This window comes from Cricetulus griseus (assembly GCF_003668045.3).
Source record: "Cricetulus griseus strain 17A/GY chromosome 1 unlocalized genomic scaffold, alternate assembly CriGri-PICRH-1.0 chr1_1, whole genome shotgun sequence".
In the NCBI taxonomy this organism is placed as follows: domain Eukaryota; kingdom Metazoa; phylum Chordata; class Mammalia; order Rodentia; family Cricetidae; genus Cricetulus; species Cricetulus griseus.
The window spans coordinates 232952112-232973386 of NW_023276807.1; the positions used below are offsets into that span (position 1 = coordinate 232952112).

A 21275-nucleotide genomic window follows, 5' to 3' on the forward strand; every position below is an offset into this window, starting at 1 on the left:
GGCTCAAAGAGACTGGAAATGCGTACAGTGCCAGTGAGTGGCAGGCTGAGAACTTGCCACTCTCACTTGGAAGCTAAGTTAAGGATCTTGTCACAGCCTCTCTTCCACTCTGAATAGTGCCGCTGTAGTGATTTTTTTTTTATCTTTTGTTTGTTTATTTTTCAAGACAGAATTTCTCTCAGTGTAGTCCTGGCTGTCCTGAAACTCACTATATAGAACAGGCTGGCCTCACCCTCACAGAGATCCATCTGCTTCTGTTTCCCAAGTGCTGGAATTTATGGCGTGTGCCACTATCACCTGGCCAAATTTTTATGTCTTTTACATTTATCAAACTCAGTTTTAAAAAGATCTCTTCCCTTTTCTGTCTAGAAAGGTAACTAGGTGTGGTCTCTAAATCTTTGGTGTGTATTGCCAAAAGTGATCCTACAACTGTTTTATCATGTTTTGTGACCTGTCGTCCACAGTGAGTAATCACAGAGCAACATGTGAGTAAGTAGGTGGTACAGAAATACTAATGAAAACTCCAAGTGTGGCACGGCAAGGTCATCATAGTTTTCCAAGCTATGTAAGATGTAGACTACAGAGAGCATTGCAGAAGACCTGATAAAGGGGATGAAACATAGCTGAGACCCTCTGGTGGCAACGAATGAAATAAGCTAACATATCCCTTATTAATGCCCTAATACTGGCTAAGATCAGAGTTCTCTCCGAGGCAAAACTCCAGCAGAAGCACTTTACCTAGTAATGAGTTCCTCTGCTGCCTGGGAGCAGAGCCGCATCTGTGACACCTCTTCTGTTGCCAGGTCAGCGGCGGGATGGATGTACAGGTTGGCCCGAAGAATTGGCTTACCAGAGTCACACTTTTGCTTGTCTTCCCAAGACTTCAGAGTACTTTCGAAAGCCTGTTTAAAGTCAGGATTGCAAGAGATGGCTACGTTAGAGCTCCGAGACTGATATAACTAAATATGTATATATATATTCATTCATGTATATATACTTGCATATAAATATCGGTGTGTTCATGTGTATATGTGTGTTTATACATAGATATGTATATATTCATGTATATATACGAATTTAGATATATAGTTAATAAGTTAAATAAAATATATAACATACACATACAGATTAGATATATGATAGCTAGGTATTACATGAAAGAGTCTGAAACTGGAGTGCTTTGCTATACTCTAAAAACTCATTAAATTGGTGAAAGGGATTTTGCAAGTTTTTCACTGTATCACATTAAAGAGACAGTAATGTGAACAATGAAGATGTTTATACTACTGATGCTGCAGAACATTATTTTAACTATGTGAAGGTGTGTTACATTTGTTTCTGCTGCCTTTGTTTAATTATATAAAGATGTGTTGCATTTGTTTCACTTTACCTGCCTAAGGCACCTGATTGGTCTATTAAAAAGCTCAACAGCCAATAGCTAGGCAGGAGAGGGATAGGTGGGGCTGGCAGGCAGACAGAATAAGTAGGAGGAGAAATCTAGAGGGAGAAGAAGAAAACAAGAGAGAAGAGAGTGGGGAAGAAAGAGAAGGGCATGCCTGGGGCTAGAAGCCAAGTAGCCAGACAGACACAGAATAGAACACACAGAAGGGAGGGAGGGGAGGAGAAGGAAGGGGAGGGAGGGAGAGAGGGAGGGAGGAAGGAAGGAAGGAAGGAAGGAAGGAAGGAAGGAAGGAAGGAAGGAAGGAAAAAAAAAGCCCTGAGGCAAAACACAGATGATGAGAAACAGGTTAAGTTAAAAGAACAGTGGGACATGACATGCGTAAGATAAATCTGAGCATTCATAATTAGTAATAAGTCTCTGTGTTGTGATCTGGGAGCTGGTTGGTGGCCTACAAGAAAGCCTGGTACACACTGATATTAACAAATAGCACTCACGCTTCAATCTTTATTTATTCAATTAGTGATCAATCCAGATTTTATTTTACTTTATTCTTTTACTAGATAATATAAATACTGTGGGCTGACCTTAATTAAAAATACTTCTTTTGGGGAATATCAAAGTATGGAGATGGCAGAGAGAGAGAGAGAGAGAGAGAGAGAGAGAGAGAGAGAGAGAGAGAGAGAGAGAGAGAGAGAGAATTGAGACAGCCTCACTGTGTAGCTATGGCTGGCCTAGAACTGAATTTATAGACCAGGCTGGCTTGAACTAGCAGAATCAACCTGCCCCTGCCTACAAAGTGTTGGAATTAAAGGTAGCTGCCACCATGTCTGGCAGTTAACAATATATTATTGTAAAAACTGCACCAGTGGTTCAAAATATCAACAATGGGATTTATGTGTGCTGGATGTGGATGGAAAGAAATACGTAGGAATAGAATTAGAGTTCTATGTACATTCTGCTTAATTGTCCAGTAAGTCTACAAATAGTAAAAGGATAACCTATTTGATTTAAAATAAAACTGAGTAAACCTTCGCTCATACTTAAAACTACAACGAGCTAAATGCTGCAAATGTGCTAAACCGAATATTTAAGGGATAATTCCTCTCAATGTTTTCTAATTTCCCACTTTCAAAAAGAATTTGATAAATTCTAGAAGAGTATTTGGAGGACAGAAAGATGGCCCAGTGGTCAAGGGCACACACGTACAACTCTTGCAGAGGACCCAGCACTCATGTCAGATGGCTCACAAGCAATCGCCTGAAACTCCAGCTCCAGGCAGGGGCAATACCCCTCCCTGACATGTGTGGGCGCTGCACACTCATGCACAACACGGTCCCCAACATGCACACGGTGGAAGGTGAAAATCACAAGACCGTTACGTACTCTGTCTCTTGTTAGCATCTGAGCTCTGTTTTTGTGGACAATTTTGATGATCCCTGGAGGCTGAACCCAGGCTTCACCATCCACCTGCACGGGGACTCCCTCATCACCAAATATAGTGATCTTTACTGTGCGGCACTGAAATAAAGCCAATATGTTATTTGAGAATACAGATCGGCCTGAGTCTCTGTGCGACGACAGGGTGACAGAGACATGACAGAAAGTCAGTATTTTACGGAAGCATATCAGGGCAGCCGTCGTCTGAGACAGCTTCCTTCTGTGCTCCGAGACCCAAGAAGTAGAGTGAGCTGTGATGTGGGAAACCAACCTGTGCTATCCGGTGATGCTGCAGTTTGATGACCCTTGATACTGCCATCTGCACACTGTCAAATACTGCAACCACTTCCAGGATCTTGTCATCAAATGATGGCGCAGCAAATATCTAAAAGGGAAAATTGATTGCGCTCATTTCCACCCAAGGTTTAGGTAGAATAGAACATCAAGCCCCCAAACTCTGCCAGACAGACACCAAACACCTAAAAACAGACAGTGAAGAGGTAAATATCAGAAAGTAACAGACCAAGGCAGTTACCACCAAAGACAGCTTAAAATAAACATACTTTCAAAAAGGGTTTCAACATCCACACAGTATTTAATTGTCTCCTCCAGTGCTCTCTGGGCCAACACATTTCTAAATAGTTCATCTGGATACGAATGTGGTAATACTTCACATATAATTGGTAGACATTTTGATAAGATGACAATATACAAGGGCCCAAAAGCGGACGCTGATGATCATGGAAACCGTGATCCTGTGCACCTGGCATGTTTTAAAGACATTCTGTCAGGGTGTTCTAAGCTATATACATTTGTGCTGTTATCTTTTTCAAACATTTATTTTCATTTTTTTAAATGATAGGCATGTGGGTGTTTCTGCATGTCGCTGTGTGCAAGTGAAAGCGGGTGCCCGCAAAGACCAGAAGAGTGTGTTAGTTTTTATCAACTTGACACAGCCCCCATCCTCCAGAAAGAGAGACGCTCAATGGAAGAACCTCCTCCATCAGACTGGCTTGTAGGCTCGCCTATCAGGCTTACTCTTGATTACTGATTGATATGGGAGGACGTAGCTCACTGTGGGCAGTACCAGCCCTGGGTTGCATAAGAAAGCAGACTGAGCAAGCCACCAGACTAGTCAGTAAGCAGCCTAATCCATGAGGTCTCTGCTTCAGTTCCTACATTGAGTTCCTGTGCTAATTTCCTGCCATGGTCAACTGTGATTAGGCGAAATAAATCCTCTCCTCTCCAAGTTGCTGCTGGTCATGCAGTTTACCAAAGCAATAGAACAAACTTGGACATGTACCCAGAAGCTGCAGGTACAGTGCTTGTGAGCTCGTGCTGGGTGCTGGAACTGAGCCAGGGTCCTCTGCAGGAGCAGTGAGTTTTCATCACTGAGCCCATCTCTCCAGCCCCGTGCCTTATGTCTTAATATAACATCGTCTTAGGGCTTTGTGAGTGTGGAAACAAAAAAACCTCAGAGGGCAAAACTTCCCCAGGAATACTCTGCTTTTATGTTAAGTGCATGCTCACACAACTGGTTCCAAGAAGGTTAGGCCCTGTCACTCTGTTCTGGTTACTTTCTCACTTGCTATATTATAGGCAACGATGACTGAAAAATATTCACTCTAAAAGAATATCATAATTAAAACTTGTATTGGAAATACGAGCCCACAAACGTGCTGACACTGATAATTTCAGTGTCAACCTTCTACTTTCTGTTATCAGACCACCTGGATTCAAGTTGCTCCTCTGTTAGCAACCGTGGAAACTTTGTCTCCAGTTTTTCAAGGCTAACATTAAGAAGTTAAGGTTTGAGGTTGTAGCCCAGTGTTACAGGGGTCAACTAGTATGGGCAGGGACCTCAGTACTGATTCCTGATGCACGCATGCGCGTGTGCACACACACACACAAGCACATAGGGGAGGGGGGAGGAAGAGGGGGAGGGGAGAGGGAGAGGAGAGAGGAGGGGAGGAGGAGAGGAGGTGGGGAGGAGATCGTGTGGGTGTTAAGAATGACTACGGAGCTGTTCTGAGTGCCTATGAGTGTTCAGGAGTTGTCAACCTTATCTTCCTCTCACTGATTTCACACCTTCAGAATATGAGTGGTGACTGACATGCTGGCAAGAAGAATGGGCGAGTCTGTTGTTATACTTCAATAGAACCAAGCATCGATCCATGCCTTGAGCATTATACCTTGTGTGCTCATTTAAGCCTCAAACTGAAATCAGAGGAAGATTCTTCAACATCTTTCTGTGGTATGCCCACTTCAATAATTGTGCTCTTTTTCCTTCTTTTTAGAGCAAACATGACTGTTTCTTTCTTTCATAATACAAGGAAACACCAATAGTCTACACACCTTTAATGCCAGAACCCTGGAGAAACTTCAGAGTGTATTCATGAGCGAGAATGTTGACATAAAACACTAGGGATTCTACCTCACCTTCCAAATATTGTAAAAAACATTTGTCAGGTAAAGATTGACATGGCATTAATATCACAAAGTACATTTTAAAAAGTTAGACATTCTGGTAATTTTATTGGCGCTGAGGAAATAAACTCTAACCCCATTACCCTACTTACATCATCCTCTTTGGTTCCACCCCAGAAGTTGGTGCCTCCCGCGTAGCTAGGGATGTTCAACACCGCTATGCCTTGTAGACTGGGCAGAGGAATATACTGTCCATCACACTGCAAGGTAAAATGTCTGGAGATTAGAACGCCTAAAATCTCGGCACTTCGGAGTGGACATAGGAAGAGCAGAGGGGTTCATGAACTTCCTCATCTACACAGCAAGTTCAAGGGCAACCTGGGCTACATGAGGCCCTATCTCAAAATACAAAGCTCAGAGGTGAGACAAAAACAGCAAAACTGTTACTTCAGAGTTACTGGGACAGCAGTGTGTCCCCGGAGCTTGCTTTCTTATAAACACACCCTTCCACATTACCAAGAGTTTGAAACAGGGGAATGCGTCCATAGTGCTAGCTACTTGTAGATAAACTCTCAAATATTACAAAGGCCATCATCTTACTTTTTTCTTAATTAAAACATTTTCTTAAAATATAAATAACTTTAAAAAAAAGCTGGACAGTAGTGAGTAGTGGCACACCCTTTCAATTCCCAACACTTAGTTAGGGAGGCAGAGGCAGGCAGGTCTCTATGAGTTGGAAGCCAGCCTAGCTGTCTACAAAGAGAGTTCCAGAACAGCCTCAGTGATTACACAGAGAAACCCTGTCTCCAAAAACCAAGGGGAAAAAAGTATAAAGAAGAAATTTTTACAAAAATTGAATTAAAAACATGTTTCCTTCATCTTTCCTCCCAAACCAGGCCGTGCTTTTCTTGGATCTCCTTCAGATCAGTTATTAAAATTTCTAGCCCAGTGGTCTTCTACCTTCCTAATGCTGAAACCCTTTAATACAGTTCCTCGTGTTGTGCTGACCCCAACCATAAAATTATTTCATTGCTACTTCATAACTGTAATTTTACTACTGTTATGAATTGTGATGTAAATATCTGTGTTTTGCAATGGTTTTGGTGATCCTTGTACAAGGGTTGTTGGACCCCCAAAGAGTCACAACCTATGGGCTGAGAACTGCTGTCCTAGCCTGTGTTGCTGAGATATCTCTGTTCGTGTTTTAGGAACCATGTTGAATGCAGGCCCTGTTAAGAGCAAGCTCTGATCTGCACCCCTCCCCCCCCCCCAATCTCACTGAGAACCTCTCACAACTGGGTACTCGCCCTGGGTTTGGTAACTAACCAGCAACATCTAAACTGAAGGCCTAGCGGGGGTAATGAGATGGTTAGGCAGGTAAAGATGCATTGTCACCACCCCTGACAACCTGAATTCAATACCTGGAACTTACATGTATATGAAAAGAAGATATCCCTCAAGTTGTCCTCTGACCTCCCCATATACTTGAACAGAAATGCACGCGCTCGCGCACGCGTGTACACACACACACACACACACACACACACACACACACACACACACACACTCAAAATTTTTAATCAAAGCTGTGTTGTTTATGTGGCTAGATGCAAAGGCAAGGAAAAACTATGCATATTGAATAGCACTGTACACTGCTACCTTGTAATTTAACTAAATGAAAATTAAATTACCACTTAGATGGGAAATGGAGGTTATGACTGTTACAGTAATTACACATAGTAATTACTGAGTAGATGCAAAACTGGCATTTTCATAAATGTTGCTTCTCAAATGTATTTTAATTTATTTAATGTTTTTGTTTTATTTTATTTATTCATTCTTAAATAAAACTTAAGATACTGAGATGGACATAAGCAGTTAAAGAATGGAATGTCTGAAGAGACAATTGTTTGAGCATTATACTATATATAATACACCAAAACAACAGTGGTATCCATAAATATGGACATTTAAAACATCCCTTATGATCATATCAAATATTTAAACAGAGCCATATAAGGTTTTTTTCTTTTGTTTATTCTTCTTTTTTTTCCCCTTTTGGTTTTTCGAGACAGGGTTTCTCTGCGTAGCTTTGGAGCCTGTCTTGACACTCACTCTGTAGACCAGGTTGGCCTTGAACTTACATAGATCCACTTGTCTCTGCCTCCCAAGTGCTGGGATTAAAGGCGTGCACCACCACCGCCCAGCAATATAAGGTTTTTATCCACGTGAACATTTGATACGGTTAAGCCTTCATTTTAAAAGAAAAGTGTCTGTAGATACCATATGTAAAATAGATGCTGTGTCTCCAATTTAGTAATTCTTACATTAAGACATACTCATTAAAAACTACATTTTGATGTCCAATCAAAAGTATTGCTAATCTTTCAAACAAATGAAAATCCAGTATGAACCAGCTTTTACAAAGTAAGCAACCGGATTTCCTCTTTACCCATGCACCTATTCACCACCATATGGTTTTCTTACCATCATTTTCTTTAGCATGAGGCCACAGGGCTAACATTAAACTGGGAGCTTATTTCTCATTCAAAGATCTATACCGCTTCCTAGCACTCAGGAACACACCTGGCACTTAGCTAGCACTCAGTGTACAGCTGGAAAGGAAATTAGTATGAATCATTATTTAGTAGAACAAAGAACGTGTTAGCAAAAACAGCTATCTTTCCTTGAGAAAGTGCTATTTAAAGTCACACGACTACCTTCAGAAGCTACTTTAAAATGCTACTTTTGTAAATGCAACGGAAGCCTTTTTGTCTTGTTTTGTATTTTTAAGAAAGGGTCTCACTCTGTATCCCAAACTAGCCTGGAATTTGCAGCAATCCTCCTGCCTCAGCCATTCCTTAAGTACAGGATTACAGGCATGTAAAAAATTTTTGCTTTTTTTTTTTTTTAATCAGGAGAGGGTTAGGGCTGAAGAGGTGAGTCAGCCTTTTAAGAGCACTGACTGCTTCCAGGGAATTCAGGTTCAACTCCCAGCACCCCCATGGGGCTAACAACCATCTGTAACTTCAGTTCCAGGGAATCCGACACCCTCTTCTGGTCTCCACAGGCCCTGCATGTATGCAGTGCACACCCACACAGGCACAAAACCCAGACACACAAGATATTTTAAAAATCTAGAGAGGTTTCTAAAGGTTTTACAAATGATTGTAGTTTATTTGCATCACTAAGGATGAACATTCCCCCAAACACTGCTGAATTTAACATATGTGCACTGAACACAAACCCCAGTGTTCTGTGCACAATCTCTATTCCATAGGTTCATGAGGCAACATTGGCAGAATGGATTTGATAAATTAAGGCTACATGTCTGAAAATGTCTTATATTCTGGAAAAACTTCAGGAAATCTGTGAAGACAGGAAGGTGGGAGAGTCTTTTTAAAGAGTAGGAAAGCCCATGTCAGGGTAAGCATGCTTAAGATTTTAGCAGGCATTCAGAGGTGGAGTAAAGGGCAAGTTACAGTTTTGAGTAAAAACTCAGACAAGTTAGCAGGCATAAATATTTAGTTTTTGTTGCCTTTTAAAATTGGAAAGGAAAAAGCTTTAGGTAAGAAGTCTTTTTTGGACCAGCAACAAAGACCACTTCCAGGAACAAAGACCATTCAGCCTCAGGGGCTGAGAAGTACATTATGTTTTTCACTTTTCATACAGTACTCTGTAAACTCTCATGAAATAACCAACACCATCACACAGCAGCCTTAGGATCAGGACATCAACCACGAGTCAAGTAAGCATTCAGAGCATGTGTGAGGTTGGCAAGACCTTGATAACTTGTTTAGAAGGCTGGGCATATTAAATGGCTTTGTAGTTTTGCTTTTTTTTTTTTTTTTTTTTTTTTTTTAAGAAAGGGTCACTCTATGTAGCCGAAGCTGGCTTGAAACTCCAGACCTGAATGTGGGCAACTACCCTGCTTCCATACCTGAACAGCTGGTTTTACATCCATGTGACATCAGACCCAGCTCTAAAAGTATTTTTGAGCCCTCCTTCTCCCTACTAACTTATGATCAGACTCATCTGTAGGGAGCAGGTGAGTAAAATCCTAAGTGAATGTGTGTTGTTGACACAGGCACAGCCATGTCAAGGACCCCATAACCTAAGGCTGAGGCATGGAAAGGCTCAGAAGGCAAGGCCTTCCTCAGGGGACTAAGTGTTCGTGTAGACAGTATGTGCAGAAAATGTCCACTATAGCTTTCTGCCTGCTGGATATTTACGGCCTGAAAATGGCACACTGACAGAGCATGCTCGTACCAAGGTTACCTGACTCTGTCTCCTGGATCCAGCCTCCTTGTTTATCATCACGTAATAACCCTGCCTCCCTGTTCAACTTGATATGCTGCTGAGCTCCTGGAGTGCTAAATTTCTCTTGCTGAGAGCCTGTACCACCCAAGCCCAGTTTTCTGACCACGTTTCTGTCTGTCTGTCATTTCTTCATTCCCTTTTGCCCCAATCAGGTCTGTCCCTGGAGCCATGCTGCAAATGTCACTCATCATAAATTGAGGAGCATCTTTCTTTACCAAATTATCGATTCTGCCTCAATTACTAATTGACACTTCTGCCTCAAGGCAGTGTCAGCTACTGTTTTATACAATAAGGTTAACAACAATGATTATAGCTCTCTACCTGTTCTTAAGGAGTGTGGCCAACCAGGGAGCTGCATCAAAAGTGAAGGAACACAATACAATACAATGCAATGCAATGCAATGCAATGCAATGCAATGCAATGCAATGCAATGCAATACAACAGGGCACCTAAATTGACTTGCAGTGGGACTGTGGAGGAGAGAGAGCCTTTGCCAAAAGGTAAACCTTCCTGACTTTGTATCCACTTACTGAGTAGTCTCTGTTTTAATTTTATAAGCAACCATGAATCAAAGCAGCTGATTGCCTAGTGATACTTTTAGAGTGGAAAGGATCAATGGGCTTTTCTTTATGACAATTAGTTGGTAGTGATTGAATCATCTGTTTAGCTTACACTCCAGTGTTAAGACATGGCCAAGACAACAATACCCAGTTTAGTTTATTTACCAAAGAATTTAAGCCTTAAGAGTTATAATTTTCTCTGTATAAGTGGTAAGCTTTAAATTAAAAAAAGTTCGAATCACAAAAGGAAACGAGATATAAAATATATGCCCTGGATAAAGGATAAGAGAAAATAAGTTTACAGTAAGTGATAGACTCCAGGGATTCCCAACCATCGTTTTCCTGCTACAAGAAATTAAATAACTTTTGTTGTCTGTAAATTTCTACTTAAATTAGAAAAGATTGTCAAAATCCTATTTTTAACTAACTGACTTGTTACAAAACATTGGATCAAAATATGTATATTTACATTAAAATGTATGTACTTCAAGTGCTGCTTTCAAGGACTTTATAAAACATTGGGCATTGTACAATTGGGACATTTGACGGAAGAAGCCCATTGTTAAAGACACTGTCCTACTAAAGTACTCGAAAGGCTCCATGTTGGTAGCCTCAGCTTCAAGAATGAATGAGGATGGTTGAAGGTTGACCCTGTTGTTTCTACATAGGGTTGACACTACCTTCAGAATATATTTAATCATGAATGAAGAGGAAATTAGGTTAACTTAACTCTACAAATTGTGTAGGATAAACTGAAATGTCTTTGCTTCAAGATTCACTCACCTCAAGTTGAACCCTTTGTTCCAGATTTTTGTATGATCTCTGTAGTAATTCCCGGGTCCCAAGGACTCCATACCACATCAAGTTTTTAGTTCGGCTTCTAAAAAATAAATATTGTTGTGCAATCTCGGGAAATGTTAAATTGAAACAGATAATAAATGAAATTAAAGTAAGATTGCCTCCAAGTAACAACATTATCACCATTACTGAAATTACCTGCATTTTTCAGGGTGTTCTTCTCTCTTATTATTAAATTCCAATGAAATTTTTGCATCTAATCCAATCCCAAAGTAATTGTTCATGACACATTTTTCTGAGTATCCCTCCCTATGATAATAAGGGAAAGTACATAAGAGTCAATTTCAGATTCATTACAATACATATAGTTTATTTACACGATTGGACTTAACACCAATGAAGTGTCCATTTTTCCTAGAGGATTGGAAAGCAGAAGTCATTCCCCACATATTTGCCACGTATGCAAGCACAGTGCACATGCAAGCAAAGCAGAGACAGTCATTGCTTTGTTTTCTGTTTACTTTGACAGCCGTAAGCAATCTGTGGCAACATACAGTGCTGACAACGCAGGCCATTGAAGGGATCTATGTATGGGAGTGATTTTGAAGTCGTGTCAATTCTCTTAATCATGAGAAAGTCTCTTCCACTCAACAGTAAGGAAAAACTTCTGAATTCAATACATTATTGTAAGTGTTATTAACAATTGTTTTTTATTTTTATAATTACATTTTTATGGGGTGGGTGTGTATTTCCCACATGCCATGGTGTATGTGTGGAGATTAGATGACAGTTCACATGAGTCAGTCCTCTCCTTCCTCAACAGATAAAGGTGCTTGTCACCCAACTTGATGACCTGAGTTCATTTCCCATGATCCATATGGTAGAAGGAAAAAAGTGATGCCTGCAAGGTCAGATCCTCTGACCTCCAGAAACATGTCTTGGTATGTACACACACATGCGCGTGCGCACGTGCGTGCGCATGCGCGCACACACACACACACACACACACACACACACACACACACACACACACACACACACACACGGCCTAGTGATGTTGCACACCTTTAATTCCAACACTTGGAGGCAGAGACAGGAGAATCTCTGAATTCAAGGCCATCCTGGTTTACAGAGTGAGCCCCAGGACAAGTTACACAGAGAAACCCTGTCTCAAAAAACAAAACAAAACAAAAACAATGAAAAGGAAAAAGTACTTCAAAAAACAACGTAACAATAAATGCTGTCCCTGAGAAACACCAACACATAAATGGGACTTTCTAAAAAGCATTTTTGAGCTGGGGAGATGGCTCAACTTGTAAAGAATTTGTGGTGCAAGAGTATGCAGACAGAGTCCAGACAGCTAGCACCCAGGTAAACGCATGGTGGTCAAGACAGCCAGTCTGCAATGGGAACACAGGAGGGCAAGACAGGGCCCAGATCAAGCTGCCTATGTAGTGGAGATTAGCCAAACTGGCAGGCCAGCTCTGGGTGCACATGAGAGACCCTGCTTCAACACAGTGAGGGAAAGTGGTGGAAGACTCTCAGCTTCCAACTCTGGCCACCACACACATGTATGTGCCCCATACATGTGTGGATAGACATACACACACATTCACAAAGCAAATTTTAAAATGAAAACAAAAGTATATCTCACGCTGCCACAAGTGTTTTTAGGGAGTCTAAAGAGAAGAGATCGATGTGGGTTAGAAGCAGGACGTGGAAGATGGCAGGATTAGCAGACTGACAAGAAGAAGGCAGGGGATGACGTAGATGCAGGTGCAAACCGGCACTAAGGGAAACTTCCAGGGAGGGGCAAGCAGCGCTGCACCACAGAGTGGCTGCTGAGAGGAGGGGAGAAAGGGACCCGACTCAGGGACAGATCACAGAGCTGGTCATTATCAACTTCTGAGCATGTTCACCACACTCTTTGCAGATGGAACCATACACTTGGGGCACATGCAAAATGTCAGGATTTGAACAAAACAGACCAAAAAAACGAAAAGTTGAAGTCAAATAACTACAAAAGTTTTTCTTACAGTGAATCGAGATCTGGGTCAATAAACGGTGTTGCGCCAAAAGGGTCAATGTTTGCCAGCAACATTTTGTTGATGATAGAACTCCCAGCAATGGAGGCGGCAAGTCCTGCTCTTAAACCTGACAGAAATACAACACATGTTAGGAGAAAGGAGAGACAGGTCAGGCGTTGGTGGCGCACGCCTTTAATCCCAGCACTGGGGAGGCAGAGGCAGGTGGATCTCTGTGAGTTCGAGGCCAGCCTGGTCTCCAGAGCGAGTGCCAGGATAGGCTCCAAAGCCACACAGAGAAACCCTGTCTCGAAAAACCAAAAAGTAAATAAAAAAAGAGAGAAAGAAAGGAGAGACAAATCCAGTCCACTCAGAGCATGGTCTTGTCCCCAACATATTGCTACCAAAGCCTGTGACCACTCAGCAACCACTCAGTAGTCAAAACATAAAGGATGGCACTTAGAAACATAAAGAATTTTAACATTTCCAAAAGTCTGTATGTTGTAACAGAGGATTATGGAAAGAATAGCATGAAAAGGAATATCTGCGATATTTTCTCACGTAACAGTTAGCAATTCTGCAATTTTCAGTTTTCAGTGTTTCTCTTTCTGGATTAAATTCATTCCTAAGTGTTTTGTCATTTTTTTTTTGTTGCAATTTTAAGTAGAACTTTATTCTTGGTTTCATGGTCAGATTGCTCAGTTGCAGCGTATAGAAATATGATAAGAATGATTTTTGCACAGCGATCATTTTCTCTGTAATCCTAGTGTAGATTACAGATTTGGTGGTTTAGCTTGCTCATGTGCACGGATGTGCATGTGCACACGTATGTATCCCTTTGGGTTTTCTATAGCAAGACAAACCTGGGAAGACACACAGTTACACAGCTGTTCTTTTCTTTTCTGGATTTTTGAGACAGTGTTTCTCTATGCAGTCCTGGCCGTCCTGTAGATGCCCTGGAACTTGCACAAATCTGCCTGCCTCTGTCTCCTAAGGCATGTGCTGCCATGCCCTGCTTTTCTTTCTAGTATTTTATTTTGTTTTATTTCTTCTTAAAGGGAATTTTTAGCTCACATGTTTTTAGGCCCATTTCCTCTGAGTTCATATTTCCATCATAATCTCACCTATTTCTCTTAGCTCCATAATGATGTCTCGAGGCTTCTCTCATTCCTGATTTTAGTGATTTGACTCTTCACTCTTCAACTTTTTTCATTTTCTGTTATTTCTTAATTCTCTTATTTCCACTCTCATGTTTATGACCTGCTTCCCCCATCAGCCATCACTGGTCTGCTCCCACCCTCGTTTACCAGGGTGGCTGTCAGGGGACTGACCAGAGTGGCTGTACATTTTCAAAGCGGGAGTTCCAGAGGCACACTCCCCTCCATGCACATTTGAGCAGCATCAGCAAAGTTCTAGGATGGTGATTTCTGTTTTCACTCATCTCAGAGTATTCGCTCAACAATTAATTATTTCTTATTTTCTCTAATTTACTCCCCTACATCTTTCCAGATCTCATTCTCTCCTTGGTTCTTTCCCTCCATTGTACTGAGAGTAAGCACACAATCGTGAGATTTTGATCCTTTTGATTTTACTGAACGGCTGTGACCTAACTGGCTATGGCCTGTCCTAGAGAATGTTCTACAAACTCTTGACAAGAATGTGGTTGCGTGTTCCTTGGATGTTGACTGGATACTATTGTTTAATGTGACCTCCAGGCACTCTACTTCCCCGATCATCTGTCTGGTCATTCTGTCACTACTGAAAAGGAGGAACAAATGTCTCTGTAGGGAGACACCATACACGCCTCCTAAGGACTGGCTACAGGTATGCCTGACCACATCTTCGAGGGCGTGGTCAGGGTAACGTGGGGAAGGTTTAAGAGTGAGGGGCACACACGTGGAAGCCCCTTCTTCCTTTTCATCATCGGCTTGCTGTACTTACTCTGTGTCCTGCCAGCTGGCTAGGTTGCTCTGTAAGTAATGCCTCTCTCTAATAAATACCCTTATATCTTTACCTGACTCTGTATTGGTAATTCTCTCATTATGTCTCCAATCCTTATTTGCATTATAGAGCTCATTTTTAAAAAGAAATTCCATGAGAAGCTACTATTCAGGGTCTAAATAGATTCCAGCATACTATGAATGAAGACCAAAGGAATTTCTTAGACACATATACTTCCCCAGCTCCTTAGGGAGCTCTGAGACATGTATTGTTTTCCTCCAGCTCTTATCTATAGTCTCTGGTGTCTACTTGCATTAGCCTAATCCAAGGTAAACTCATTTCATCAAGGCTGGAACAGATACCAGGCTAAAAAAATCTCTGCAGAGAAAGTAGAGGCTTAAAACCACAAGGAAAGCTCTAGACATGCTTGGAAGTCTCAGAATGGAAGGTAAGCTCCGATTCAGGGACAGGAGGTAAGCTCAGACTCCTGAGCTCCAACCTAGAACCAATGGACTAACATTTCTCAAGGTAGGGTCCAGAGGCATGTGTTTGAATATGTCCTATGCAGTTAGACATGGAATAATCTGAAGAACTGGATTCCTATGATAAGTTGGGCAAGAACACTCTCTTAAAGGAACATTTATCACTAAAAACACCTTAGCTCGTGAGTAAGAGAAGTTAAATATTTTCAGAGATATACTGAAACATATACCATGTCACACAACTGTACTACCTGGGCAGATTATTCTGGTGTTGAGCACAGGGAGATTTTCTTTGGTGGTGGCCATAGCTGAACCAGTGACAGAATCAGTTTGGAAATGGCCACGACTTGCCTGGGCATCAGGAGACTGAGATGTAGATTTGGCTGTTGGCAAAAAGTCCAGATTAAAAATGGCAAATGAAACCAGTATAAAATTAAACAAAATTATAAACAACTTTATACCTGAAAACACACAATAACAACCAAATGCCTATTTAAATCAATGAGTGGAACTGAAGATATTAATTAGATTTACCTTCATTTATCATTTTATTTCATTTTCTTGAGCTATTTGGAGATTATCTACCAAGGGAGATACATTGATCTCTGGTTTTGAATAGACGCTACCAGAACACAGATATCTACCATCATTAAAAGTCAATAATATGCTTAATTTGAATGTGACTAACCCATAATTGATAAATAGAAGACTTAAAGCCTGACGGCCATTATGACTACCAACATTACCTGTTAATTATGAATATTGGGTAAAATGTCCACATTTAAATGATATGACTCCCAATAGGATACATGAATGCATGTTAAACAGAAGATAATATAGTCTTCAATTAATGGAGGCACTTGGCTGGAACTCAGATCAGTGCATCACTTAACCCTCATCAGAAAAGCTTCTTCTTGCAGTATATGGCAATTAACACCAAGACCCACAACTAGACAATGTCTGGAGAGTCAAAGACTTTGGGGCATCCAGCCCTAAATGTGATGCCTTTACCAAACTCCTCCTCTGAAGGCTCAGGGAACTATGCAGAAGAGGAGGCAGAAAGATTCTAAGAGCTGGAGGTGGTGACTGGCTCCAAAGAAAAAGTGTGTTCCAGACACAATGAGGCTGACACACACATGAACTCAAAGAGAAGGAGACATCATGCACCAGACTTGCATGAAGTCAAATCAGGCAAAATACCAGGATGAAGAAGGGAGCGTAGACACAGAGTCCCACCTCTAACCAAGAAGCTATTTGCAACCTTGTGGGAAAGAGAAAACTCAGTTTTCTCTAGTGGAGTGTCACTGGGTAAATCAACCACACTCCACAGCAGGCTCTAGGTCCAGGAGTAGGTGATCAACGTAAAACAGAACTCCGTGCACGTGTGGCCATGTATGCTTTTTGTATTTTGTTTGTTGAATTGGTTTATTTGTTTTGATCTTTCTTTTTGTTGGGAAGACAGGAAGGGAAGGATATTTTGGGGGGAGAGAGAAAAGAGAGGGAGAGATCATGAAATTGGGTTGGTAGGGAGGGAGGGGGATCTGGGAGGAGTTGAGTTAAGGAAAAGAATATGATCAAAATACGTTGATTGCAAAAATACAGTTTGTTTGTTGTTTGTTTGATACAGGGTTTCTCTGTGTAACAGCCCTGGCTGTCCTGGAACTCGCTTTGTAGAACAGGCTGGCCTCAAACTCACAGAGATCTGCCTGCCTCTGCCTCTGCCTCTGGTGTGCTAGGATTAAGGGTATGCACCACCACTACTCAGTTGCAAAAATACTTTTAAGGAAATACTTTTAAGGAAAAAAGAAAAAATAAAACAAATGGAAAGGTATCATTTATTTTCCAATAAAACCAATGCACTTTCCTTGACAACATTTATTCAAATGATAATAAGCTCCAAATGCTTTTGTGACACTTTTGAAACAGCTCAATACAGTTAACATCCTCAAGAAAATAAGAAAAAGATTTAATTCTATCTAATATGAGGCAAGTTAGTAAAAGAAAAACAGTACCTTGATCTAATCTAGAGGCCAGCAGTAGGTATTAAAAAAAAAAAAAAACAACCAGTAGTCATTAAATTCAATTTAAAAGTACTCCAAAATTTAATTATCTTCACTCTCCATCAGACTAATTACAAACTTAACTACATTAATCTTGCATGCTATTTGCTCTGATCAAACACTGTCCAGCTGCACAAAACTAACAGAGGCTACTCTGTTGTGTGTGACAGACAGGACTTCTGGGCTAATCTCTGATGCAGAGCAACTTTTGATGTTTCCCTCTGATAAAAAGCAGAGTGCACTAATGACTAAGATCGATGCCCCACTGCAGGGAACTCAATTAGTTCTTCATGTTTCTCCCTAAATAAAGCATCACCTTGAACACATTAATACACTATTTCTCACATCTCAGACACCAACTGCTTAATTTAATAATGTCACATTATGGATGGTTCAATAAAAGTACAGTACTGACCACTGAACACCGGAACACATCCATTGCCAATGAATTTCAGTAAGCAGGATTATAGGCAAAATTGGCATCAAACATGGCAGCATTAAAGACTTTTGCTAAATCTATGCTTCCCTCTCTATTGAGCACTCTAGTAGTATCTTTTAGTTTCCTTTCTCACTAATGAGATGGTGAGTTTAAGACAGTATGGTAAAGTGGAATGCTGGCCGGTTGGAAGCCAGAGGCAGTGACTATACACATTTGGAAGAGAGCAAATGGGGATACCCTGCTGCTGTGGCAAAGCAGTTTTTAACAGGTGAAAATATCAAAGGCCTGATTACCTGTTTCACAGATAAAGTACATTGGAGGTGACAGAAGAATAAAAAAAAAAAATTTCAACAGAAGGAAATGATAGGCCAAATAAAAAAGATGAAAGCTTAGAAAGATGAGGGAAAGCTGTTGAAATTAAATTTGAAAGGAAATTTGTAAATTTGAGCAACATCAAAACATGCTGAATGGGCAGGATGAGTATCTGTGTCACCGCCTTACAGATAACACCTGGAGTTTGTTCAAAACATTTTCAGACACACACTGAACAAATGAATGCAGCCAGAAAAGCAACTCGAAATCACCAATTATAGACAAGTGGAGGAAGCTAGGAGACACCAGATATGAAGACATCAGATGACGCAAGGAGACATGACACCGTGAAAGCCACTCACAGCATCATTTAAGGACAGCCATAGGGAAGAAGGGGAAGATACAGCCCCAGGAGACAGATTCATCTTGGAACTTGTAAAATACCATGTGGGGAATTAGATCAATCATTTAAAACAAAAACAAAAAACAAAAAAACACCATACAAATTCCTGAAGTTCATACTGCCAACATCAATGATACATAAAGCCCATTAATATCCTCCATTGAAAGACCCCCAACTCAAGCCTAGCCTGATACCCACCAGCATGTATTTAAAAATCACTCTGGCTACACACAGCTCTGGGACAAAGAACACATGAAATGGTCAGTCATGATGACCAGTCTCTGGAAATTGTTGCTATTACTAGTTTCTATTATCTTCAATAACTGTCTGGTTTCTAAAAATTGTCATGGGGTTACCCTCCTCCAGAGCACCCAAGTTTTGAAAATAAGTATAAGTCACTCTGTTCCCAGAAAAAACACTAGCTGTCCCGTGGCCTTGCAGGTGTAAAAACCAAAATAACATTCCAAGCCCCTTGTGGGCAAAATTGTAAGTTCAGTTCCCAATCAATCAGTAAATGACTCACGTAAGTTATAGCCAATCAATATGTTGTCATACTGCTGCCTAGTGACCAAAAAGATATAAAAACTGCTTGCATTGGAAACTCGGGGCCGTTTTCTTCCCAGGGATCTACCCCAACTCGTTGGAATAAAATCCTATTGCTTTTGCATTGAACTTGTGTCCTGTGAGTGACTCTGAGGGGTGTGTCTCCCGGAGTTGGACTTCACTTTTGGGTTCAACACCATCAGGGGTAGAATTTGAAAGCAGGAACATGAACTTCATAATAAAGAATAGTCTAACAATTCTACTCCTAACAATTGCAGCCAAACGTGAGAGAGAAATGCACTAGTACTGAGTGGCCTGAGGGGCTAATGGCTATCTATGAAGAGTTCAGAATTTGCCTGTATGCTTAATATCTGAACTTGACAGAAACTAATTTTGATTTCCTTAAGAGTTCTAAGTACTATGAGTTCAAGGCCAGCCTGGTCTCCAGAGCGAGTGCCAGGATAGGCTCCAAAGCTACACAGAAAAACCCTGTCTCGAAAAAAAAAAAAAAAAAAAAAAAAGGAAAAAAAATAAAAAAAAGAAAGAGTTTTAAGTGCAAGTAAAATTTCCCCAGATAATAATAATAATAATAATAATAATAATAATAATAATAATAATAATAGAGTAATGATGTACAGCAAACATTTATAAAGCACTGCATACCAGATACCATTCTGGACACTTTTGTACAGTAAATTAGTCAACCTTCACTACAACCCAACTGAAATAGTACATTATCATCTTCATTTTTACAGATAAGAAAACTTCAGGAAGCTAAAAAAAAAAAATCCAAGTTTGAAAACAAAATCTTAATAAACTATAAGAAGAAACAGTTCTGATATATTATGCTGACTTCTCTTGAGTACATTCTAATTACATCCATACAACCTCCTATCTTTAACATTATACCTTCTGCTTGTATTATCCCACAGTACTACAATGACAAATTCATTACCTAATGAAAGCCAAAAGGCAGGGAAATAGTTAATAATCCTCAAGTGATAATATAGTAATTTCTAGGCAAAAATAATTTGGCAAAGAAAGGATGTAATTAGAAATCTTGTGATTTGTAAAGCTTAATTTAACAACAAGCATTGGCCAATCAGCAAAATATAAGGAACCATTAAATCCCTCAAAGGTTGAATTTGGTGCATGTGACTCCAGCAACTTCCTGGAAATTCCCTGAGGAATCTGAGAGCTACATTATGCTAAAACTGGGAAACGGGTGTTTCTTCTAAGATACTTAATCATATTTAGTCCCATAATGCTTAGTTTATTGTTAGTCTTTTGAGCACATATGAGGGATGAGAATGTTGTCAAGCCTAACTGATCTGCTACCATTACATTACTACCTTAGTGTTCATGAGTAACATAAACCTCCCAAAAGCCTTTTGAAAAGTAACAATTCAACAGTTCATCTCAAACTGAAAACTATAGGCAAAGTTAATTGTGGCTGATTTCAAAACGTTATCATCACAATTTCTCACCTGCTGGTGACTCTTTCGAATCATCATCTTTAGATTCCTCTGCTTCTGGGCTATCATAGTCACATGATGGACTAATTGATTCACAGGGTTGAACTGTCTGCTCATCCATAACTTTAAGTAGTAAGAAGGAAATAGATTTGCGTAAGTGAAAATAAAACTTATTCATATTGCAACATGCTAGGAAAGAAAAACTGAACCAAGTATCAAAAGAAATTCTACATTCATTAAGAAACATTGTTTAGTAACAAAATTGGGAGTGATGTCTGTGGATACTGGAGAGTATAAAAACCAAATAAATTTGTTAAGATTTTAAATTTACCAGAATAAAATTACATACAGACTTAAAGCAAAATACAAAGCTGGATTCCAAGTTAAATACCCGGGAGGTGGTTGCCAACATGATTTGTATTTAACTCAACTTTCATCTAGCACTAAAATTCTAGGCAGTATATACATTACACTCATATACAAAATGCAAATCTAGGTGCTGGATACATGGCTCAGTAGCTAAGAGCACACACTGCCCCTGCCGAGAATTCGGGTTTGGTTCTCAGCATCCACACTGGGCAGTTCACAACTGCCTGCTAATTCCCATCTCAGAGAGTGCAATGACTCCTTAGGACCCAATCTTCCATACAC

At 40.4% G+C, this 21275-nt stretch overlaps 1 protein-coding gene across 3 annotated transcripts in view; it reads right to left on the reverse strand.

The window, feature by feature from the left end:
• The window catches only part of Dgkh (diacylglycerol kinase eta), a 164264-nt gene that overhangs the window by 14647 nt on the left and 128342 nt on the right, over positions 1–21275 (reverse strand). For all 3 annotated transcript variants that reach the window (XM_027390077.2, XM_027390079.2, XM_027390081.2), the window contains 9 exons: positions 20637–20747; positions 15644–15775; positions 12982–13099; positions 11144–11254; positions 10931–11027; positions 5419–5526; positions 3111–3224; positions 2786–2920; positions 739–902 (listed from right to left, as the gene is read on the reverse strand). In XM_027390077.2, coding sequence (XP_027245878.1) covers positions 739–902; positions 2786–2920; positions 3111–3224; positions 5419–5526; positions 10931–11027; positions 11144–11254; positions 12982–13099; positions 15644–15775; positions 20637–20747 — 1090 coding nt within the window. The remainder of the gene's footprint in view (positions 1–738; positions 903–2785; positions 2921–3110; positions 3225–5418; positions 5527–10930; positions 11028–11143; positions 11255–12981; positions 13100–15643; positions 15776–20636; positions 20748–21275) is intronic.